We start from the raw sequence: 25,445 nt of genomic DNA, 5'->3' as shown, positions 1-25,445 counted from the left end.
TATATCTGAATTTATAGTTTAATTCATCTGTCAAAACACTCAGCATAAGGTACACAATGCCCAGCTGAAAACACACGAGTTGCCCAAGATTCACATAATTTATAGTAAATGTAAATTTTTTGTGATATATATCGTTGTCGGGACGATAAATCTCTTATATGGGTATCTGAGATTTTGGTCACATCGCACAGCCCTAGTTAAGTGTGTGGTTGAGTAAAGAAAGGAGCCAACATGATATCGGAGCCTTCATTTTAATCCAATGAACAGAAGAACACAGTGCTGACAATTTTGAAAAAAAAAAAAAAAAAAAAATAGGGGGTAAGTCACAGCCGTCCCACATTTTCTAAGCATGAAACTTTAACCAGTATGAATTCTCATCATGTGCTTCTTTAAGTTTGCGCTCTGATTGAACTTTTTTCCACAGCTGTTACAGCAATATGGTTTCTCACCTGTGTGGATTACTAAGTGACGGTCCAGTGCCGTTTTATCTGCAAATGGTTTCTCACAGTTTAAACAAACATACGGCTTCTCACCTGTGTGACATCTTATATGACGCTCCAGTGCTGCTTTCAAGAGAAAACCTTTCCCACAGGCGCTACAAGAATACCTCTTCTCCCCTGTGTGACGTCTTATGTGAGTTTTCAATCCTGTTTTCTGATTGAATCGTTTCCCACAGATGCTACAAGAATATGGTTTCTCACCCGTGTGAAGTCTCATATGTGTAGGCATGTAGGCTTTAGAGTGCATTTTTTTTCCACAGATGCTACAAGAATACATCTTCTGACCTAGATAACTTGTTAAATGATGATCCAATGCAGATTTCTGATCAAATCTTTTCCCACACGTGCTACAAGAATACATTTTCTCACTTGCGTGAATTTCTAAATGTGCAGCGAGGCAGGATATAAACTCGAAAGTTTTGCCACAAGTTTCACATTTTAGGGACATTTTCCTTTCAGTTTTACGTTGGCTCTCTTTGCCTCCTCTTTTACTGTGACGTCTCTTTCTGTAACGTCTCCTTTTCTTCAGCTCTTCATTTCTAGTTGATCCTGAGTCCACATGCTGGCTTTCTTCATGATCTCGGCTCTCTGGTTCAGGAGAGCTGTGAGAAAGGAGCTGCTCACTGTTTGGTTCTGGCTCACTGTGGGAACTTTCCTCATAAGATTGAGTCACCATGAAGGTATCAGCCTCCTGCTTCAGTCCAAGTTGCTCTTCCTCCTGACTGCTGCAATGTCCCTCCTGTTCCTCCTTAATCTGTGGAGGCTCTGGGTCCTCCTCGTCCAGGCTGGAGTTTCTCTCTTGGGTACAGACTTGCTGGTCTGCAAGAACCTCCTCCTCACAGACATCCTCCTGTAGGAAGTCTGAGAGGAAAAACAAACTTTTGAGGAAATATATTATAAGATAATGCAGGAAGGTATACATACACACAACAGTGATAAAGAAAACAAAAAACAAAGGCACAAGTAAGATTGACACTGTCAAAGAGAGTACAAAAACAATGCTCGGTTTTCCATCTAGCTTCACCTTCCAGACCTCCTGCCTCCATCATCCCTGGATCACCCAGGATGGACTCACTGCTCTCGCTCATGCCATCAGGATATTCACCCGGACCTCTCTGACCACAGTTTTAAATGTTCAACTTTTTTTTTTTTTAAACTGCTGTCCAACATTAATTTGTAAATGATTTACTAGCAATCTTGTCAAAACAAAGTTCTTTACTTGGAGCACAGTTCTACAAGAAAGGCAGTGGGGAGAGGGGACACTTGGGCAGTACATTTATCACGGCATATAATGTCCGTATCAGAGCACTGGCTATGAATTTCAGACGGATCAGGCCTTAACTTAGCAAAAAAGTTATCAATTGTTCTTTTCATCTTTTCTCATTACCCACAGCTACATCCACTTCTGTTAGGCCTAGGCTACTCACTAGGGCTGTGTATCGTCACTGATTTCTATAATCCATTTCTTTCATTTCTGATCATGTGAGACTTCGTCAGAGGTGTGAGCATCACAGCAGATGCCTTTGAGTCAAAGTAACTGAGAATAAAACACAGAAAAACATGAAGATTTTCCTGACCTGGCTTTTTATAGGCGATAACCGCCTGAAAAATATTCTGCAGTAGATCAAAAACTGAAGAAAACCATTAATCAACATACAGTGGGGCAAAAAAGTATTTAGTCAGCCACCGATTGTGCAAGTTCCCCCACCTAAAATGATGACAGAGGTCAGTAATTTGCACCAGAGGTACACTTCAGCTGTGAGAGACAGAATGTGAAAAAAAAAAAATCCATGAATCCACATGGTAGGATTTGTAAAGAATTTATTCGTAAATCAGGGTGGAAAATAAGTATTGATATCATGATAATGTTTATTAAATGTGAAATGTAGTTTTGATCTTTTGCTACTGGTTCAGTCAGAAACCTGCAGCAAACAAACAAACAAAGACAAATACGTAAACACGGAGACGCAGAATGTCGGCGTGCCCATGTATGTCATGTCGGATGAGAAAGCCGACATCTCACTGATTCTGATGTGTACGTGGGTCTGCGCTCTGTGTTTAAGTCTTTGTGCAGAATCAGGGCACCTGCTTTCATTCACTGATTCAGCTGTTTGGTTTAACCAGCTTTAACCTGAGATTGTGCCGTTTTTGGCTAAAAACATTTATACTCGATTCAGGATTTAGTTAATCGATACGCTTTTATTCACTTTCAAACACAGACGTGAAGGGCTACAGGAATATCTGGACCACGGCCAATGGGAGAGGTCCCACGGTTTAGACCACGATATGGGCATAAGGTGTGTCTGTTGTTGACCACACAGAGACTTTCACAGTTGCTGAGACTTTTTTTCTTTTGTACTGAACAGCTGGTTGCACTGGTGCGACCGAATTTTTTTAAGTCACACCACTGAGAAATTTGGTCGCACTCTAGAGCCCTGGTTTTACATACCTATTCTGTGTAACTTTATCACAGGTTTGCAGATGGTCTCCATCAGTGTGAGTCGCTCTTCATCAGTCCAGACGATAATGCCTTCAGCCTCCTGCTTCAGTCCAAGCTGCTCTCCCTCCTGAATGCTGCAGAGCTCCTCCTGTTCCTCTTTAATCTGTGGAGGCTCTGGGTCCTCCTGGTCCAGACTGGAGTTCATCTCCTGGTTACAGACCTGCTGCTCATCCAGACCCTCCTCTTCCTCACAGTCATGATGATGTGGGAGGTCTTGAGGTACAAAGAAACAAAAGACCAATAACCAATAATGTAATGATACAAAAACACATAAAGACACATGTTTAATATCAAAACCTGAATAAAAGGTGATCATTTACACATGTGCATTGCTATAGGCTGTGTCCCATCATGTTTTAAACAAGCTATAGTTCAGCCTCTTCTTAAAAACACAATCTGGACCCAACTGTTCTGACCGATTACAGGCGAATTTAGAAGCTTCCCTTTCTTTCAAAAGTTCTGGAGAAAGTAGTCCATTTACAGCTGCAGGCCCACCTTGATCTTAAAGTGATCTCTGGAAAGTTTCAAACAGGTTTTAAATAACTGCACAATAACTGCTTTTAAGGGTTTTAAATACATTCTTTTAACTCTGGACTCGGGCAGCCCTGCTGCCCTCTTGTTGTTGGACCTGACAGAAGCTTTTAACACAGTTGAACATGATATCGTGTTATCCTGGAATCATATGCTGGCTAAAAGGGTCTGCTCTTCAGTGGTTTTGGCCCTACTTATCTGGAAGCCCTTTTTATGTCAACATGGACCCTTACAGCTCCAAAATAGTCCCTCTTAATTATAATGTACCTCATAGTGATGGGTCGTTCGCGAACGAAATGGCTCTTAGAGCCGGCTCTTTGAAGTGAACGACGCGAGCCGGCTCCTTATCGCGAGCCGTCACGCGTTTTTTTTTTTCCCCTCTTTTCTTTCTCTCAACCTCTCTCTCGCACTTTTTTCCGCTTCACTCTGCACGCGAGTCTTGTGCTTTATGCTGGGCAGAGGGGGGAGGGGCGGTAGTTACACTAAGTAGCACAGGAACGGATCCAGAGGGAGAGAGAGCCAGGGACAACAACGTCACATACATAAGGTATAGTAATCATCCACAACTATTTTCGGTTGCAGATGATAAAGGATTCAGAAAGTTTATTCATGCAGGTCCATATGACAGAGAATATGCATGTTCTGTTTGTTGTCATATTATAATTTATATTTAATTGTGTTGTGTTTTGCAGTGTTTTGTGTTGTTTCACTTTAAATTTGTAAAAGGAAAAAGCGGAAAATTTAAATAATTAAAAGTTGAAATGTGAACAGTTGATTTTTGTATTATATGATTTATTTATTACATTTTTTGTGGAGTGAATAAATAAAAGTATATTTACGGTGGTCCCTAGAGACAAAGTACGTACAAACTCCAAAACACGTAAAAACTCAGAAGCACATAAAAACTCAAAACACGTACAAAAGACAACAGAAGTGCTCCAGGATGCTGGGCGCAGTGTGGAGCTTTTGTTATCTTGTGGCTACACAAGCCAGCAAGTACCAACGACCAGATTTGGTGTGTGGTAGTAACAGATAAATGAACTTTTTTTAAAATTATTTGAATATATATGAGTGCCTGTGTATAAATACACAAACAATACACACATGCTTTCAATTGTGTAATTTAAGTGATCTAGTAGCTCTGCTTTGGAAGTTCAGTTCATGCTAGAAATGTGTTTTATATTTATATATAAACATATATAAATAAAACCACTTTTTTTACGTTAGTAATTCCTTTTGTGCACAATTTCATATTATTGTTAATAATAAATTAATTAAAGCAACAAAACAACCTGAAGAGCTGGTTCGGAGCCGAAAGAGCCGGATCTCTAAAAAGAGCCGGAAATCCCATCACTAGTACCTCAAAGCTCTATTTTTGGTCCTGCCTTGTTTGCACTGTATATGTTGCCACTGGGGTCTATTTTCTTCCTCCCTGGGACGTCTGCAAGTTGTTCAAAATGCTGCACCAAGGCTTCTGACCAAATCCACTAAGTATTCACATGTGACAGTGTTGCTAATACAGCAGCACTGGCTCCCAATTCAATTAAGAATCAATTTTAAGATTCTGGTTCTGACTTTTAGAGCTCTTCGTGGACAAGCACCAGCTTACATTATTGAACTTCTACAGCCTTTTGTCCCTAGCACAGGGGTGGGCAACTCCAGGCCTCGAGGGCCGGCATCCCTGCAGGTTTTAGATGTGTCCTTGAACCAGCACAGCTGATTTAAATGGCTAAATTAGCTCCTCAACATGTTCTGAAGTTCCCCAGAGGCCTGGTAACGAACTAATCATGCGATTCAGGTGTGTTGACCCAAGGTGAGATCTGAAACCTGCAGGACACTGGCCCTCAGGGCCTGGAATTGCCCACCCCTGTCCTAGCAGGGGCCATATGTTTAGGGCCTGCTTGTTATACAACATGCAAGGCTAAGAACTAAGGGAGACAGAGGTTTTGCCAGTGTGGCCACAGACTGTGGAACTCTCTCCCTCTGAGCTTAAGATCTGTGGAGTCAGTAGTCTCTTTTTTAAAAACTAAAAACACATTTTAGAATTGCTATTGGTTAATTTAGTCTGTTTTGTTTTATGCCTTGTTATTTAAGACAAAAGCACTTTGATCTTTTGTCTACTTGAAAGGTGCTATATACACAAAATTCTTTGAAAGTCATTTTTTCAAATGGCTTGAAGATTTATCTGCCTATCTGCAGAGGAGCTCGAGAAACTTCCAGTATAACTTAAATCTCACGTGTGGGAGCATTTATAATATACTTACATAAAGCTACTTGACACAACTGTTATGATTTGGCGCTGTATAAATAAAACTGGATGAAGGCAACACAGCCTGTTAAGAATGTCTGAGCCTATCACCTTTAATAACAGATGCCATTAAAACAGTTTTCCATTCAAAATAGAGATTTTTCTTTTCCTCTGAATTCATCACCAAAGTAACAGCGTCCTGCTCTCAGCTAACATCGGCTTAGAGACATCGTGGAACAACATGTCCATAAGATAAGATAACCTTTATTAGTCCCACACGTGGGAAATTTGTTTTGTCACAGCAGGAAGTGGACAGTGCAAAAGTTATGACGCAAAAATTAGAATACAATAAGAGTCTAATTACTAATACGTTAGTTATAAAAAAAATTACGAGAAAAAAGATAAGAAAGAAAGAAACTCAGAATGAGCAGAGCTGCTGTAACATACCTATGATGTGTGAGTTTCTGTCGGGTTTCCGGCTGATATCCAGCAGTCTGTGCTGACGGTTGATCTCCTCCTCATACTGGACGATGGTTTTTTGAACCTCTGAAAAGATTTCTTCACAAACAGCAGTTAGTCTCTCCCTGATGAACTCTCTCAGATACTGAGCTGAACTCATTGCTGCTTCAACTCAGGCTGAGCGGATCGATACAAGCATCGATAGGTTGTGCCATCAGATCCACACTTGCGTTGCAGTCTCTTCTGTGTCGAGGGTTCTAAATGTGAGCCGACTAACCCGAAACCAGGAAGATTTTTGTGAAGAGCTCTTGTGGCGCTTGTTGATGACGTCGTCCCGATTCCCCAAACGGAAGCTGCGTTCATGTCCCAGTGTAAAACTGGGACTTGTGACCTTCCTCCGTATACCTGCTTTTATCCAAATAAAATGGATCGTGTTTTTAAACAAACTTGTTGAACTTGAAGAGTTTTCTTCTTCTTCGGCCATGTTCTCTTAATAATGCACACACTTGGTGGTTGATTACTTTTCCCGTTTCTTTTATTGTTAGTAACACAGGAGGGAAAACCATACATTACTTCAGCAGTTCGCGCTTTGGAACAACAGGAACAGGAAGTGATCTATAATCACCAAAATAAAATCCTTTTCAAAATAAAATGACAATCAGAAAACTTCTTTCACAACATAAAATAAATTAATATATTTAGGCAAGGCAAGGCAAGTTTATTTGTATAGCACAATTCAACAACAAGGTGATTCAAAGTGCTTTACAGAGACATTAGAAACAAAAACAAATAAAAAGCATGATTTAAAATTGATTAAAACAAGCAAACAAACAAACCAACTGAACACACACATTTCACACCTGTTCGCGCGATCTGAACCCTTATCGTAAGGGGAGCTACCAGTCCTTCTGTGGACGAGCTACTTTCTATTTTAAATTCCCTGAATTTAAAATACTCTCTAGACCCAGTCTAGACCCAGTTGGGGAGCTACCCAAAGCTCTAAACCCACTTAACAAACAAACAAACAAACAAAACAGTATATAAAATCAAAACAGATAAAATCAGAAATAGATAAGATCAGTAGTTAGTGTAAGTTTTGAAATTTAAGCTTAACAAACAAACAAAACAGTATATAAAATCAAAACAGATAAAATCAGAAATAGATAAGATCAGTGGTTAGTGTAAGTTTTGAAATTTAAGCTTAAAAGTGTGGATTTGGTGCTTTATTCAAATGCAGCTGAGAATAGGTGAGTCTTCAACCTGGATTTAAATAAACTGAGTGTTTCAGCTGATCTGAGGCTTTCTGGGAGTTTGTTCCAGATATAAGGAGCATAAAAGCTGAATGCAGCTTCTCCGTGTCTGGTTCTGACTCTGGGAACTGATAAAAGACCGGATCCAGATGACCTGAGGGATCTGGAAGGTTCATACTGGGTCAGGAGGTCACTGATGTATTTTGGTCCTAAACCATTCAGAGCTTTATAGGCCAGCATCAGAACTTTAAAGTCTATCCTCTGACGGACAGGCAGCCAGTGTAAAGACCTCAGAGCTGGACTGATGTGGTCCACTTTTTTGGTCTTAGTGAGGACTCGAGCAGCAGAGTTCTGAATGAGCTGTAGTTGTCTGACTGATTTTTTAGGTAGACCTGTAAAGATGCTGTTACAGTAATCAAGCCTACTAAAGATGAATGCATGGACTAGTTTTTCCAGGTCCTGTTGAGACATCAGATCTTTTATCCTTGAAATATTCTTGAGGTGATAGTAAGCTGATTTTGTTATTGTCTTAATGTGTTTTTTTTCTAAGTTTAGTCATTTAGTCATGAGAACACAAATCTAACACCCCCCCTTGTTCTCATGCTGTTAACCCATAGCATCTTATGCGTTTCCAAAGAACCATTTTTGAAACCCTCTGAGTCTCACTCTTGTAACTGGTTTTGTTAGTATGTCTGCAGCCATTTCTTCTGATGGACAGTGTTCAATGCAGATTTTCCTTTCATTTACTGCTTCACGAATGAAGTGATATTTCACATCAATATGCTTTGACCTCTGTCTGTTCACTGGGTTTTTACTCAACGCAATGGCCCCTTGGTTGTCCCCAAACAGTTTAGTACATGTGTACCTTTTTCTGTCCATGCCGTTTAACAGTTGGGTTAAGTACATGCTTTCCTGAGTAGTGGTTGCAAGACCAATGTATTCAGCTTCACATGTTGAGAGTGCCACTGTAGGCTGTTTCTTTGTTTTCCAAGATATTACTGGTCCCTCTTTAGTAAGTGCAAAACAGTAGCCTGTTGTACTGCGTCTGTCTTTTACAGAGGATGCCCAGTCAGAGTCACTGTAAGCAATTAGATCTAGATCCTCACTGCTTTTCTTAAAGATCAGTTCAAAGTCATTTGTGCCTTTTAGGTATCTGAGGACTTGTTTTGCCATTACTAAGTCCTCTCTCGTGGGTTGAGCTAGTGTTTGAGATAGTCTGCTAACAACCCAACTTATATCTGGTCTCGTACATGTCATGGCATATATCAAACTGCCCACTATTTCTCTGTACTCTCTTGAGTTAACAGTCTCATTTGCATCACTTCCTCCACATGTAGTAGTGTCCGTTTTTAGTTCACACGGTGTGGATCTGGGTTTGCATTCAGACATCCCAAAGCGTTCCAACATTCTTTGAATGTACCTCTTCTGATTCATCCTGATTTCACTCTCTTTTTGTATAAACTGTATCCCAAGAAAACTAGATATTTTCCCCAGGTCTTTCATGTTAAACTTTGACCTCATTGTTTCTTTGAATGTGTTTAACAAGTTAGTATTGCTAGCCGCAATGATCAAGTAATCTACCCAGATGATAACCAGTAGGGTTTCATGTCCAATGTCCTTTCTGTATACACAGTGATCAGAAAGGTTTCTTTCAAAGTCATTTTGTTCAAGGTAGTCATTCAAGAGTTTGTACCAGTTTCTACCTGATTGTTTTAACCCGTAAAGGGATTTCTTTAATTTGTACACCAAGTTTTCTCCTGACTCTGTTTGCTCAAAACCTTCTGGTTGTTCCATGTATATTTCTTCCTCAATGGGAGCATGCAAATATGCAGTTTTAACATCCATTTGGTGGATAATAAGATCATTCTGGACTGCTATTTGCATTAGTGTTCGCACAGATGTCATGTTTGCTGTTGGTGCAAATGTCTCTTGGTAATCTATTCCTTGTGTCTGGTTGTAACCTTTTGCTACAAACCTGGCTTTGAATATTTGTCCTCTTTTTCTAGTAAAAGGCACCTCCCCATTTCAAAGAGAGTTCTCCATTGCCTCTCAGTTGTGCCATTCTGATGGGGAGAATATGGCGCAGATGTCTCATGCTTTATACACTTTTCCCTTAAAAGAGACTGGAAGGAACTGCTTGTGAACTCTGTGCCATTATCCGATCTAATGCACTTAACACTGCCGTATGGTGCACAGTCAGCTAGAAACTTTGCTGTGGCCTCTGTGGTGTCACTTTTCTGTTTTAGAAAGTAAACTGACACTGCCCCTGAAAAATCATCCGTAAATAATATAGCGTATTTATGACCACTTTGGCCACTTGGTTCAATGGGGCCGGCTAGATCAGTATGCACCAACTGTAATGGCTCACTCGCTTTTGGGTCGCTTTGTCTGTTTCTGTTGTTAGTGAATTTCCCTTCTGTGCACACATTACAATCTAGCATCCCACTGCCTGTGATTTTCATGCCATCTACAACATCGGGTAGCTTTAACACATCACTAACATTACAATGTCCTAAAATTTCGTGCCATGTTTTCACATCACAAGCCAGATTAACAGTGTCACAGGACATCATGTCATTGTATGATGTTTCATTGTTTACCGTTTTCAAATAGTAGAGTCTGTTGTATTCTTCGATGGAGAAGACTGTCCCATCTTTGTTCACCAGTTCATTCTGTCCCTTCTTGAAGATCACCTGTGCTCCATAGTTTGTAGCTGCCTTCACTGAAAATATGCTCTGAGGGTAGGATGGGATGAACAGGGCGTCTCTCAGTGTGATGGTGGTACAGTGTCCTTGTATGTCCCGTAGAGAGACGTTGGCATCTCCCCTCTTGAGTGCGACGTTGTTTGTCCTGGATCCATCAGCGAGCTCCATGTAGTGTTTCTCAGGATCAAAAGTCTCATCAAACTTCATGAACTTGTTCTTCTCCGTAATGATGTGTGAAGTCGCACCACAGTCCACCATTAGTCCTTCTCTTATTATGTCAGTAGGCAGAAGTCTTTGACTAACTTTAAATACAAAAGTCTGCTCTTCTTTCTTGCCCTCTAGTTTTACTACAGTTAGTTTTGCGTCATCTCTGTACTTGGTTTTTCTTCTACATGTCTCATCACTGTGTGTCGAGCTTCTATGGTAGCTACACCACTTAGGTGTTCCCTTTTGGCGACAATCTTTTACAAAATGTCCTCGGTTTCCGCATCCATGGCAGGTGATTGATGTTAAATCAACCTTCATCACATTATCCGCTTTTACTTTGTCAAATTTCTCGATTTCCTCATAACTTCGTAGGTTGCTTTTGAACTGTGTGAATGTTAAATCTTCACTGCTTTGAGTTGTGTGAATAGCAAATGGCTTGTAAGCTTCAGGAAGCCCCTTTAGAATCATAGCGATAATAAGTCCATCACTGATGACTTCTTTTGCATTTCTTAGGGAGGTCACTGCTTTTTCAGCTCGGATAATATAATCTGTCACTGTCTCATCTGGTTTCTTCTGTAAAGACGTCAGCTCTGTGTACAGTGCGATGATTCTGGGCTTGCCTTTACTATCGTAGTGGTCACGTAGTATTTTTAAAGCTTTTCTTCCATCGTCAGTCGCATCTCTCATTACCAGTGCAAGGCTTTTATCATCAAGAAACTGTATCAGTTCAGCGTAGCATTCAGCATTCTTCTCTGCATCTGGGTTAGTGGCTGATAATATAGTGTCCTTTAGACCAATGATCCGCATGTGGCCGAGAAACTTTGCCTCCCAAAGTTCGTAACTGTTTTCGTCTCCATTGAACACTAACCTCTGCCATCTTCCTCCTGTTGTGTCACGCCTGGGCCCATAACCTGTTGAGCTCGAAGAGTTTTCTTCTTCTTCGGCCATGTTCTCTTAATAATGCACACACTTGGTGGTTGATTACTTTTCCCGTTTCTTTTATTGTTAGTAACACAGGAGGGAAAACCATACATTACTTCAGCAGTTCGCGCTTTGGAACAACAGGAACAGGAAGTGAAGTAATCTATAATCACCAAAATAAAATCCTTTTCAAAATAAAATGACAATCAGAAAACTTCTTTCACAACATAAAATAAATTAATATATTTAGTCATGAGAACACAAATCTAACAAAACTAAAAAAGTTGATTTGTGTTTGGTAAATGTAAAAATTCTAGTAAAGTGTTTAAAAGCTTCCGGTAATGGCGGCAAAGTGAGGAGACCCGTGCTTCGCGTGCTCAGTTGTCTTTTTCATTAAATACTCTCTGTAAATCCAAAATAGAACTTACGTTTTGACATAGTTCGTTTGGGAACATAAGAGAACGCTAACATGCCTAAAAAACTGAACAAGGACAAACAAAAAACTACGTTTGAGGCACAAGACGAAAGCGGGGTGGAGGAAGGGCAGATGGACGCTATGCATGAACACGAACAAGAAAAGCAACCTGCAAACCCAGAAATGCCTTCTACCTTGGACTTATTAAACGCTATTCGATTGCTCAAGCAAGAGTTCCATACTGAAATGGGTGGTATTATGTCAGCAATAGGAGCTGTTCAAGTTGATATACAAAAATGTGGAGGGCGAATTGACGAGGCTGAAAAAAGAATCTCCAACGCAGAGGACGAAATCACCTTATTGAAAAATGATATGGAAAGCCTTGAAAGACAGCCCAAACTTCTATCTAAAAAGGTGGAGGATTTGGAAGGAAGAAGTCGGCGTAATAACATCCGAATCCTCGGCATCCCTGAGAAAGAAGAAGGTACAGATCCACGTACTTTCATGGAGAAGTTTATATCGGACATTTTGAAAATCCCCCCTCCTGTCCTGGAAAGGGTGCACAGGATAAACACAAGGCAAAGCTCCATTGCAAACTGATCGAGAACTTTTATAATTAAGTGCTTAAGTTACAGAGATCGAGAAGGCATCATGAAAGCCGCTAGGACGACAAAAGAACTGACAATAAGATAGCCTTCCTGCCGGACCTGCCTGCAGAGACATACAGACAGCAGCGTCAGTACGATGGTGTGAGGAGCTGCGGGAGATTGGATTGTGGAAACATCGGATCATTTATCCAGCGAGGCTGCTTTTGACCAACGAGGAACGTACGCATGTATTCAATACACCAGCGGATGTGGATGCCTACATTAAGAGCCTTAATCAAGTACAAGATGTTTGATAAGGTATATGATGGTAGATTACTAACTCTGTTCTAACTGTATTTACGAACCATAATGGACTGAACAATTTATTATATTGCCAAAGGGTTGTTATACAATGCTGGGCTAGACATTGGTTGTTTTGTTCTCTTAATAAGAGTTACTAGTAATTTCACTTATTGTGTCAAATCTGTGAGAGTAAAAACTTGACAAGGTGGATTTATTTCTATTGTTATTATCTTTTTTTTGTTTCTTTAGTTAAATTCTTTTAATCAATTGTAATTACTCTAACAACTGTTGCTAAACGCGGGTGAACAGTTCCTCGGTTTAGGGTGGACATGTTCCAAGAAGAGGACGGAAGTATTTTTGGGGTTAAGGGATGCCTGTATGTTCTTACACAGGCTGGGGTGTGGGAAGGGTTGCTCTCTCAAATCGGTAAATGCTTAACATGGTACAATACTGTTCTTTTGTGTATATATATGTGTGTATTTATTTAATAGTATAGTTTTAACATAAGTGAATATATATGGCAGAAGTCTTGATTGACTGTGTTTCTTGGAACTGCAGAGGTCTACGTAAGTTAGTAAAAATAAAACAAGTCATTAGTAGGATTAAGAAATTAAAGGCCAAAATTGTGTTCCTACAAGAAACTCATATGCTAGGCAGTGAGACAAATAGAATGAAACGTAGATGGCCCGGTCAAATCTTTTCAGCGCCTTACTCCTCCAATTCCAGGGGCGTCATGATAATGATTCACAAATCTATACCTTTTCACGTTGAGCATGTGCTTAAGAATTGTAATGGACGTTTTCTAATACTACAAGGTAATCTACTATCTACTAGACTAAATTTAATTAATATTTATGGCCCAAATGAAGATAATCCAAACTTTTATAGCAATTTATTTCTTAAAATTTCAGACTTGCAAGGTAAATCTATAATTGCTGGGGACTTAAATTGTGCTTTGAACCCACAGAAGGATAAATCTTCAGGCATGGATAATACTCATAATAGAACACAAAAGGTGATCAGGCAATTTATGAAGGAGTTAAATTTAATTGACATATGGCAAGATCAAAATCCAACCAAATTACAATATTCTTGCTGGTCAGGTACACACAAAGTGTACTCCAGAATAGATTACTTTCTGGTATCAACTGAGCTGGCTCACTATATAAAAGATTGCCAGTATAAGGAAATAATAATATCTGACCATGCAGCCGTTATTTTGACTTTCATAGAACCAAAACTGATCAAAACTCTGATTGAATGGAGGTTTCAATTGAAGTGGATGCAGGACAAACAGTTTCTTGAGTTTTTAGGCAAGCAAATTAATGAATACTTTGAGCACAATTCAGATCAAACATTGGCAAGTGTGAGATGGGAAGCCTTTAAGGCATACTTAAGAGGGCAAATTATAAGCTATTCTAGTAAGAAAACAAGAGAAAGAAACCAAAGGATAAAATATCTGGAAGAAAAAATAAAAATGTTAGAAGAGATCAGCTTTCAATCAGGTCAAAATAATGAGCATATTGTAAAAGAATTATTACTATTGAGAACGCAATACAATGAAATGACAAGTGAAAAAGCAGCTGTAAATTTATTGAGATTAAAGCAACAATTCTATGATCAAGGTGAAAAACCCAGCAAACTCCTGGCTTGGCGTATAAAAAAGCAGGAATCTGAAAAGGCAATTACAAAACTTGAAACTTCAAATGGAAATATCATAGTAGACCCATTAGAGATAAATAATGCATTTAAAATGTTTTATGAAACGTTATATAACTCTGAATTCAACAATGCAACTAGAATGCAATCTTTATTTCTAGATAAACTTGATATACCAAAAATTTCAGACAAAGACAAAGAAAATGTTGACAGGCAAATTAGTATATATAAAATTATAGATGCTATAAACTCTCTAAATGCTGGTAAAACAGCTGGCCCAGACGGATTGCCAATTGACCTTTACAAATACTTCAAAGATAAATTAGCACAGCCCCTCTTAGATATGTATATAGAATGTTTTAATACTGGTAATCTTACTGACTCATTAAGGGAGTCCCTGATAATATTGCTTCCTAAACCTGGAAAACTAAATAACAAGTGTGAAAATATGCGTCCTATAAGCTTAATTAACACAGACACTAAAATTATTTGTAAAATTCTTGCCAAAAGATTAGAAAGTATTCTTCCAGTTATTATAGGAGATGATCAAAATGGATTTGTTAAACATAGACAGGGTTTTCATAATGTAAGACGAGTCCTCAACATTCTTCATAATCAAAGTGAGCAGGAAGATACAGCCATTCTTTCGCTTGACGCGGAGAAGGCCTTTGATAGAATTGAACGGTCATATCTCTTTGATGTCATTGTTAGATTTGGGTTTGGAAACGTATTTCTGCATTGGATCAAGCTATTACACTGTCAGTCTGTTGCTCAGGTTCAGACAAATGAGATAATTTTTGTACCATTTGACATTAAAAGAGGGTGCCCGCAGGGTTCACCTTTATCTCCACTTTTATTCCTTTTAGCTATTGAACCTCTGGCAATAGCTGTTAGAACCAGCGGACAAATACAAGGTGTTAGGATTGGTAGAAAGGAGCATAGAATTGCTTTATTTGCTGATGATGTCATATTATTTTTAAAGCAACTAAAAACTTCTGTGCCTGCTATAAAGGATTTAATAGACCAGTTTGGGGCCTTCTCAGGGTATAAAGTTAATGTAACAAAATCATCATTAATGTTACTTAAACAAGGGTATAATCAAAACGTAAGTCAGAATATATCTGGCTTTACTGTTAATTCTGAACTCACTTATCTAGGTATTAAAATAGCTCCTTCATTAAAAGATGTGGTGGTACTTAACTATAATACAATTCTACAGAAAATTTCCAAAGATTTGGAGCGTTGGATAAGTTTACCACTATCTATTATTGGAAGGATAAGTGTTCTTAAAATGAATGTATTACCTAAACTGTTGTATATGTTTCAAAATGTCCCACTGGCTCCTCCTGCTGGATTGTTTACTAAATTAGCATCATTAGTCAGAGAGTTTATCTGGAACAAAAAACATCCCTGCATTCGCTTGTCTTTGTTGTATCTTCCCTTTGACACAGGGGGGTTGAAATGCCCCAATTTTTACTGGTACTATCTGGCTATTCAATTAAGGACAATAATGTTTTATTTTTCATCCCAAAATACCCCGTCATGGGTGAGGATGGAAGCAAATTCTCTTAAAATGCCATTAAATTTGTAGAAATGTTGCTATTACAAGTGTATTCTAAAAATCTTAAACTAACAGCCCATCAAATTAAGTGTATGGATTATTGTACATTACAGGCAAAACGTATGATTGCATTAAATTGGAAAACATCAGATCCTCCTGCTATTGGTGCTTGGATAAATTCTTTGGCACAGTGTATGGCAATGGAAAGGATAACGTACTTTCTCAAAAACAAGTTAACATATTTTGATGAAATTTGGATGCCATTTAAAAACTTTATAAAAGAAGTAAACATCGGACAACTCATGTAGGAGTGTGGATGAGGAGAAAATTGTTTAGTATGTGCTAGCTATTTCTATTGTCTACTTTTTTTTCTCTCTCCTTTCTTTTTTTTGTTTCCTTGAATATGTATAAATGCCACATATTGTACAAATGTATACATATTATATGTGGGGCTTTTTTGTTTTTGTTTTTTAAAAAATTATTTTGTTGTTTGGAAGAGAGCAGGGTGGGAGGTGAGGGCGGGGGAAAAGGGTTCCTATTACAGCAGCATATTATTGGGAAAACAAAACTTTGTATGTTGTTGCAAAAGCAATAAAATTTATATTTAAAAAAAAAGTCTAAATAAAAAAAATAGGTGTAAAATATTAGTAAGCTTATACAGCAATAATAATACTATATTAGGTAACTGAATTTGAACAAAATAAGGAGAGATGCCACTTACTTTTGTAAAAAAAATAAAACAAAATAACAATAATAAATAATTCTGACACATATAAAAAAAGTGTTTAAAAGCTGTTCTGTTTATTTAGAAAAGAAACGTCTACTTCATATGGTGTCAGGGTCCTGGGACTGGGCGACCCAGGATCCCTGAGCAGTCATGTATTATATTATTATTATTATTATTGCTGTGTATTTTGGTGTTGCTCCCCCTTCCCTGTGCTTGTGTATATGTGTGTGTGGGTGGCTGAGCACTTGTTTATAGGCGGCGTCAGGCCTGGAGGGTGTGGCCCTGCAAGGGGACTGGCCACACCCGAAGCCACACACCTGCTGCTGATCAGGCCTCGTCGGGGGAGCTACTTAAGAGAGTCTTGGAGCTCCCACCGACGCGGGATCATTCCTTGAGACTCCACGTTAGTCGTCCCATTGAATTGAGTTAATGTGTGTAAGTGTATGCCCGCGGTTATTTGTGTCCTGACGGCTGCGTCTATTGTTTCCCGCAGGAGGAGCGTGGAAGGCACGAAGAGCAGCGAGCACCGGGGGGTGCTGACACGGGAGCGGAGAGCACAGAGACACGAACTATTCACGCAGAGACACGACACGGGAGTCTGGGAGAACACGGGGATTTATTGTTGTTTTTGTTCCACTCTGTAAATAAACACACTGTTTATACATAGAGCACCACGCCTGGGTCCTCCTTTCCCCACACCTTCCATGGTGTGCCATGCCGCACCGTGACAGAATGATCCCGCCACTTATGGACCCAGCGGTCTCCGAGGAGAGGCTCAGGAGGGAAATTATGGATGAAGTGTACCACCTATGAGGTGTGGTGGGAGAAGCCAGCGGAAGGTTTGCGTCGCGCCGTGGAGAGGCGGCTGCAGGAGATGCTTTTTAAATTCCCCTGGCTGGTGGGCTCCCTTAATGCGGTGGTCCTGGACTTTCTACTTTCCACCCTCCACCTCCACTCTCCTCCTCAGGCTGCCCACCAGCTCGGACAGCTGGTGGATTCACTGCCTGAGACGCCGGCCCCGACGTCTACACGGAAACGACGTTCGCGCCGCCAGCGTTCCTCACCGCAGCCACATCCACGGTCATCTCAAGAGCCGGCTGTGGTGAGTAGTACGGACAATTTTCCATTTCCCTCACCATCTGTGTTTGTGTCTGCAGTGGACGAGCTGACAGCGCAGGTAACATCACCTCGGTCAGAGGTCTTCACACCACTCGCTGCTTCACCATCTGCGGTTGTGGCGCTGTCGTCATCTCATCCGCATGCGGTCATCCCTCAGCCATCTTCTCCACCAGCGGCAGCCTCCATTCCACTACCCACTCCAGCAGCCCTGTCCGGAGGGGGCGACCTCACACGCGTCCAACGCCTGATGGACTGGGTAACTCACACCACCAACGCAAGGGCAAGAGTGGTGGGGTTAAATGCCATCGAGGCAATCCTGGAGGGAAACCCCTACCTCGGCCAGCTCAAGGGAGTTTCCGCCTGCCTTGGCACCCTGCGTAAAGCCCGGGGGGTGGTGCAAGCTCGGGAAACCTCAGACTTCGTCCAGCTGCAGCAGGAGCTCAGCATGCCCGAGCAGGAGCTCAGCGAGCCGGAGGAGCTCGGCATGCCCGAGCAGGAGCTCAGCGAGCCGGAGGAGCTCGGCATGCCCGAGCAGGAGCTCAGCGAGCCGGAGGAGCCCGCACCGCCAGCTGAGGAGCTCAGCGAGCCGGAGGAGCTCAGCATGCCCGAGCAGGAGCTCAGCGAGCCGGAGGAGCTCGCACCGTCAGCTGAGGCGCTCAGCGAGCCGGAGGAGCTCAGCATGCCCGAGCAGGAGCTCAGCGAGCCGGAGGAGCCCGCACCGTCAGCTGAGGAGCTCAGCGAGCCGGAGGAGCTCGCACCGTCAGCTGAGGAGCTCAGCGAGCCGGAGGAGCTCGCACCGTCAGCTGAGGAGCTCAGCGAGCCGGAGGAGCTCGGCATGCCCGAGCAGGAGCTCAGTGAGCCGGAGGAGCCCGCATCGCCAGCTGTGGAGCTCAGCATGCCCGAGCAGGAGCTCGGCGAGCCGGAGGAGCCCGCACCGCCAGCTGAGGAGCTCGGCATGCCCGAGCAGGAGCTCAGCGAGCCGGAGGAGCCCGCTCTGCCAGCTGAGGAGCTCAGCGAGCCGGAGGGGGAGCTCTCGCTGCCGGCCGAGGAGGAGCTCTCGCTGCCGGCCGAGGAGGAGCTCTCGCTGCCGGCCGAGGAGGTCAGCAGACCGGAGGGACCTCCACGTCTAGCGCGGCCTCCTCGCCGTCCACGTCCGGTGCGTCCACGTCAGCGATCGGCGCGTCAGGGACCTGTTGCCACGCCTCGCTGTTGCTCACCGGAGCAGCGACGTTGCCATCGGACCCGTGGCAGGCCGCCGGAGGGGCAGCGCCGCCGCCACCGGACCCGTGGCAGGCCACCGGAACCGTTCCACCGCCACCGGACCCGTGGCAGGCCGCCGGAGGAGCAGCGCCGCCGCCACCGGACCCGTGGCAGGCCCCCTGAACTGTTTTGCTGCTGCCGCCGGACCCGGGGCCGTCCGCCGGAGCTGCTACGTCGCCGCCGTTGGGCTCGAGGTAGGCCCCCTGAACTCTCTTGTTGTGTTGATGGGCCGCCTGTGACTGTTTGTGGCGTCTTTTCGTTTTCTTTTTGCACCGCTGCGGGATGCGCGGTCTGACTCTGAGACTGTGGACTGGGTCGGTTTGTTGTTTTGTTGTTTTTGCTTGTTTTGGTTCTGGCCCTCCGTCCTGGTTCCCCCCGCCGCCCGCCCTGGGTTGGTTGTGCTGTTTTTTGTTTTGGTTTTGGGGTCGTCGGGAGCCTTAGAGGGGGGGTACTGTCAGGGTCCTGGGACTGGGCGACCCAGGATCCCTGAGCAGTCATGTATTATATTATTATTATTATTATTATTGCTGTGTATTTTGGTGTTGCTCCCCCCAGGGCCGTTGCTAGCCATTTGGGTGCCCTAAGCACAAATGCTTTATGGTGCCCCCCCCCCCCCCCCCCCCCCCCCCCCCCCCCCCCCAGGGGGTTAGGGTTAGGGTTAGCCCATAGCCCCGTCCCCCAGGGCATGGAGGAGATCCAGGCCCCAGACAACCAGAGGCCCCAGAGTGCGAGAGCCCAAGGAGGACCACCGGAGGGGCATCCGTGCCACCTACATGGGAAGGGCTGAGGATCCCCAGACGAGGCGTCAAACCTCTGACTCAAACCAGCAATCTGAACACAACAACAAAAGCAGCAGTGATCAACCTGGCATGGGTTTAAGCAGCCATGCAACACTTACAACAAGCAAACCAAAAGATGTTGAACTGGTTTTAACTCAGCAGACTGACTGCACTGATAAGAGCTTTCAGCAGAGCACCACTGCTACAGGAAACATGGTGGTGGTTTTAGACAAATGCACGTTGGTTCCTGAGCTAAAAGTGTTTGGCAGTGGCGACACCCTCACAAGTCATAGCGAAAACAGACATGTCGGTCTTCATCAAGATGATGTGACAATCACAGATTTGGAAGAAGAGAAAGGGGATGAATTGCAAGTTGATAAGGTGCATAATAATTGCCAACTGATTGTAAATCCAAAACAATCTGATGAGCAAGTCGGTGAGCTCAGCTCTTCTTCAACACCAAGAGAGGGCGATGAGGGGCAAGAGGATAAGGTGGTTGTATGGTGTGTGACGGGTGTGTGCGAGGCTACAAGTGACACACAAAGCACCTATGCAGAAACTGAAAAAGATCAGCATAAGAGTGACAACCAAGGAGGAAACAAACAAACTTCCTCTGCTTTAGCCAATGACATGCCTTCAGAACCTCAACCGGCCAATGAAAAACCAGTGCCTGTACCCATCAGCAGCCAACCAGTGCCTGTCCCCCGCTGTGTTAACACATCACTGCTTGTTTCTTCCTCTGTGTGGCGCCCGAAAGAACCTCCAACACCTAATGTAGTGCCTGCTCTCACAGCAGATGCTTCTGAGAAAGATAAAGAACTGGAGGAAGAAGCAGAAGTGTCCACCAACAGGAACAGTGATGGAGTGACCGTCTCAAAACAATCAACAGAAGAGAAAAGCAAAAACAACATGGCATCTAAAGACTCAACCAGTAAAACTGCAAAAGCAGCTTCTTCCACCAAAGTAAAAGCAGAACCAGCAACTCCATCTAAACTACCCAGCAAGAGCCTTCCTACATCTAAGTCCAAACTAATGGGAAGAAACCTACCCCAAACACTATCTCTGCATCTGGCAAATCCAAATCTATCCGGACCCTCACAACCTCCGAGAACAAGGACATGAGGAGGGTTGTGCCAATATCCAGGACCAACAGAAGTCCATCCAGAATCAAACATACAGAGAAGAATCGAGGCTCCTCCAGCACCGCAGTGCCCACCAGTCTGACTCCCTCAAAACGAAGCAGTGCTTCCCCTCGACGAGTAGCGAGGCCTGCAAATGCTCCTTCATCCCGACAATCTGGGATCCCCAAGACTTTGGATCCAAAGGACTCAAAGAACCAGAATGTTTCAGGTACTCAGCCATCTGCCCGAGAACAGAACAAGGACTTTCAAGGAAAGATGTCCAGCCAAAAGCCCTTAATGAAACCTAAAGCCCAGCAGGAGGAGAAGATCTGTCGCTCCACACTGCGGGCACTCTCTCAGGGTGGAAGAAGGGGAGCAGGAGGCAGCGTCAGTGCTCCTGCCACTCCTTTGCGCAAAGCCACTAGCTCTTCATCATCTGTGTTTCCGGGTTTTGCACGGAGCACAGCCTCTTCTTCTTTCAGACGTACTCACACCAACCTTGCTGTTCCTGCTGCTTCCCACTCCCCCAACATTGGGTCAGACCCCTCCCCAAACCTTCTTCCAAGACCTCCTCCCCTGTTACCCCATCCAGCACCTCCTTGCCTATTACGCGATCAAGATCACTAAGAGTCCATGCGTCAGCAAGATCCTCAGATGTCCAAAAACTCTCCCCCTCCTCACAGAGGAAGTCTCAGAGCGTCAAATCATCTCCTCGTGCATCGCGCCACAACTTGCTGGCTCCCCCTAAAGGCCACAGACGGAATGACAGTGACAGTGACAAGTCCGCTCATTCTCAGGACTCGGTCTTGCCCACAAGGCCGCGCTGGAGATAAACTCTTGGTTGTTTTGTTTTGAGGATTTTTTCCTAATCACTCCTCCTTCAGGAAAGTCAGGAGATACACTCCATTATGAAATGTAGATACCTTTTAAAATGTTCAAGTTTAATTTGAGTAACAAAGGAAGATACAATGAGATTGTCTCGTGTGGATTTAAATCTTGTTTGTTACCTTGTTTGTTTGTTATTATAAGGTTTAGGTGCAGCGGAGCTGAAAAGTTCACTACGTTTTCTTTGTACTATATTGTCCTTGTAATGCACTTTAAACAACCACAGAGGGGAAAAACAACTTGTTTTCAAGGTATATTTGTATTCTTTCTAAATCTATTAATTGAGAGTACATTCCAAGATTAATGACAATAATGACCTCTCCTCACGACCTCAGGAAAGCCGATGTCTTATCAGAAATCACAGACCTTTTTGTTTTGGTCAGAGTGAAGCTCTGAGATCTCTGGATGAGTCGGGAAATGACTACAGCCTGTGACGTGATTGCTAACAAGCTTTCAGTCAAAACCACACTAACACTAGCAGTTCTGAATAATTTGGTGGCCGTAGCCATGACTTGATCTCTCCTATTAGGCCTACAGACACTTGAGTCAGTCTGTGCGTTAATCCACAGACTAAAGGCTCCTACTATGAGAGTAAGGGGTACGCCGTATTGTATGAAAGAAACTATTACAACCAACATACAAACTGCAAATTTAAACACTGAATTGAAAGGAGGGGAGCTAAAAAACGGAGTGAATAAAATCTAATTTCATTTTATTTGTACTCCCTTTGATTTATTCCTGTGGTACTTTTTTTCTTGTTTGAAAGAGAAATATCTGCAGCTATAAAGATGTACATCTTTGGAGTATCCTGAAAATTCTGCAGTTTTTAAAGGTCATGTGACTGAATGCCTTTTCGATTCACAAGCACCTTTAACTGCACGAACCGTGCTGCAGAATCTCTTTAATCCAGGCTGGACTTATATAGAAATAATAATATTACTAATTGTGTTTTTATAAAGCCTGACATAACTAATCTTTGAGAGCGGTGGTGTCTTTTTTAAAAAACACGATCAGTTTAAACAAGGAGATATTTATAACTCTGATTAAAAACAGACACTTTCTGTCTGACTTGGAAAATTCAAGTTGTGTTTTCATATGAGGACATTTTTATGTTTATCTGTCTTTATTTATGTATGTATGTAATGTTTCCCTACTAATTAATAAAGCATTGTTCCTCAGTCACTCTGCGCACTTCATTCAAAGACTGTATTGCACTTTTTCCTGCCAGAAGACAATGTTTTAATTGAAATAGACTGAAATATCTGGCTTCAAGTGGATGAATGTCTGGAAACATTCACTTTAAAACCAAGCACATTTGAAACTATATCCACATTTCCTATTCTTACAGCTGCATTTTGTATCTAATCTTGAGCAGAACCTCTTTGTGTCTGCACCTCTCATTAATTCTGGTCTTGTATCATATTTAAAACAGAGAAACTAAAGCAGTCGAGACCATCATCAATCTCAAAATCATCCATTTTTATCGTTCTTAGAGTTCAAGAAACAAGCACAAATGTGTTTTTGCTTCTAGGTTTTCTGTAGTGATGTAACAACGCTGAAGCTAAAGTAACTGTAGTGATTTGTGTAGAGGAAAACGTCTCTGTGGCAACATCACTGCCAACGTGTTCATCTTGAATGTGTTATTAGACTTAAAAAAAACCTTTACAAGTATCTTTGATTTCTTTAAACACTGTAATAAGAATTGTGCTTTCAGGCGTTACTGCTGTTCTCTGAATATTTGTCAAGTCTAAAACCTTCTCTGTAACCCCTACAGATGGCTGTGTGTAGAAAATCCCAGTAGTTTCTGAAATACTCAGAGCAGCCTGTGTAATACCAACAACCAAACCTGTTAAACTTCTTTTCCATCTCTACGTCCATAAATGCGTGGAGCTACTGCTATGTGATTGGCTAATTAAATATTTGCATCGGTGAGCAGTTGTACAGGTTTACCTAATATAATCTTTCATTATCTCGTTTACAAACCCATCAATCTACATCATGTGTGTCAAACCCGAGGCCTGCGGGCCACATCTGGCCCAACGTATATTTATATCCGGCCCGCGAGATCATTTCTATATAGATTCAGAGTCGACTGCAGAGGTGCCCATTGTGTCCCAGTCAAACAGTGCTCAGCAGTTATTAGGTAAGATGACGTCTTTCTGTAGTTCATTATTCTAACAAGCAAAAAGTATTAAAGTGATGTTTACGTTGTGTATTTCAGAAGGTGAGATGCAGAACCTGCAGGCCACAGGAGAAATGTAGTTTTCTGTAGTTGTTCAGTATCTAGAGGATACGTGTCAAACTCGAGGCCCGTGGGCCACATCCAGCCCAGCGTACATTTATATGCCTGCAAGATCCTTTTTATATAGATTCATTCATTCATATTGTTATTCATGGCTCGGCAAAATGAAGCGCTAATGAGACAAAAGCTACAGATTCAATAATTCAGAGTGTCAATCAAGTCCAGTCTCTGTTCTGTGTCAGGGTCTGGGTCTGCGACCCATCTTTTTGATTTGTTTTTATAGTTTTTTCTTCTCTCCCATGATAATGAACATATGTTAAGTTCTGGTGTTGATCATCATTTAGGTTTTAGCTGAGTTTCATCATGGTTTAGATTTTCTTCTATGCCCTTGTCTGTTCTTGTTCACAGCATTATGCGGTCTGTCTTTTACTTTCAGTATGCTTGTGTTTAAGTCTCCCTTGTTGGTTCGTCAAGCTTGCTGTGTGTGTGCGTGTTTTAGTGTCACTTTCCCTGTGGTGTCTGCTGTTTCCTCATGTGTTTCCACTTTCCCTAATCTCCTTTGTGTGTATTTAGTCTGTGTGCCTTCTTTCTTTGTCGGATCGTCTGTGTTACCTCCTTCCATGTAGTCATAGTTCTCATACAGAAAGTAGAAGAGCTAGTGTTAGGGTTAACTGTAACGGTAACCCAGATATTGGCAAATGTGAGCTTGAGTAGAAATACGGTCGGGTTTGTGAGATGACCACTGATTTAAGAACACAGTCATGTGAAAGAAGCAAATACTTTATAGCATACTGTCTTGCTGTGGATAAAAGTACAGACATGATGGACATTACACAGCTGGCCATCTTCATCCGTGAACTGAACTCCAATATGCCCGTTTCAGAGGAAATATTGGACATTAAATCGATGCAACGACAGGAAAAGACATGTTTGAAAACTTATGACGGTTATTAGAAGTTATTCTTTATTCTAAGTCTATTTATTCTGAAACAATATTCCTGTCTGTTTTTATTCATATTTATGTTCAAAAAACATTGTTTTAGTGTTTTCAATAAATGCTTACCCTGTTTGGCACCTCTGATCTAGAGCAGCTGCATCCTTCACAGCCTTTGTGATACGGACTCTCCCTGGTGACCAGAAACAAGAGTCCTTCACCAGTCCTGTAAACCAATTGCAAATAATTTTGGATCCACCTCCACCCGAAAATCAACAACTGCAAAGCATAGCATACTGGGGGGCAAGCAAAAAGAAGTCAACTAGTACTGCATTGCCAGTGGCACATATTCAGACTTCAGTGGCAAAAGCACCATTTTCCATTTTAATTCATCAACTAATACAACATGCATGTGTTTAGACAGATTTGAAAGAAACAACAAGGCATGTTTAGTCCAGCGGGAAGCTGAAAGGGCATTACAGTTTTCAAAGACCTGACACGGTGCTTTGACAACTTGGCAATCATGTCAAAT

At 42.2% G+C, this 25,445-nt stretch overlaps 1 protein-coding gene across 1 annotated transcript in view; it reads right to left on the bottom strand.

The window, feature by feature from the left end:
- Positions 1-232: 232 nt before the first annotated feature.
- LOC112430664 (uncharacterized) overlaps positions 233-25,445 on the bottom strand; it is a 69,745-nt gene continuing 44,532 nt past the window's right edge. The window contains exons 1-3 of the mRNA XM_076882399.1: positions 6,227-6,601; positions 2,950-3,213; positions 233-1,361 (exon numbers count right to left, since the gene is read on the bottom strand). Coding sequence (XP_076738514.1) covers positions 358-1,361; positions 2,950-3,213; positions 6,227-6,398 — 1,440 coding nt within the window. The 5' untranslated portion in view covers positions 6,399-6,601 and the 3' untranslated portion in view covers positions 233-357. Of the gene's footprint in view, positions 1,362-2,949; positions 3,214-6,226 lie in introns of the transcript that reaches the window.

Source organism: Maylandia zebra, linkage group LG3 (genome assembly GCF_041146795.1).
Source record: "Maylandia zebra isolate NMK-2024a linkage group LG3, Mzebra_GT3a, whole genome shotgun sequence".
Taxonomy (NCBI): Eukaryota; Metazoa; Chordata; class Actinopteri; order Cichliformes; family Cichlidae; genus Maylandia; species Maylandia zebra.
Note: the sequence above shows the minus strand (reverse complement) of the source record. Positions and strands in the feature narration are given on the sequence as shown.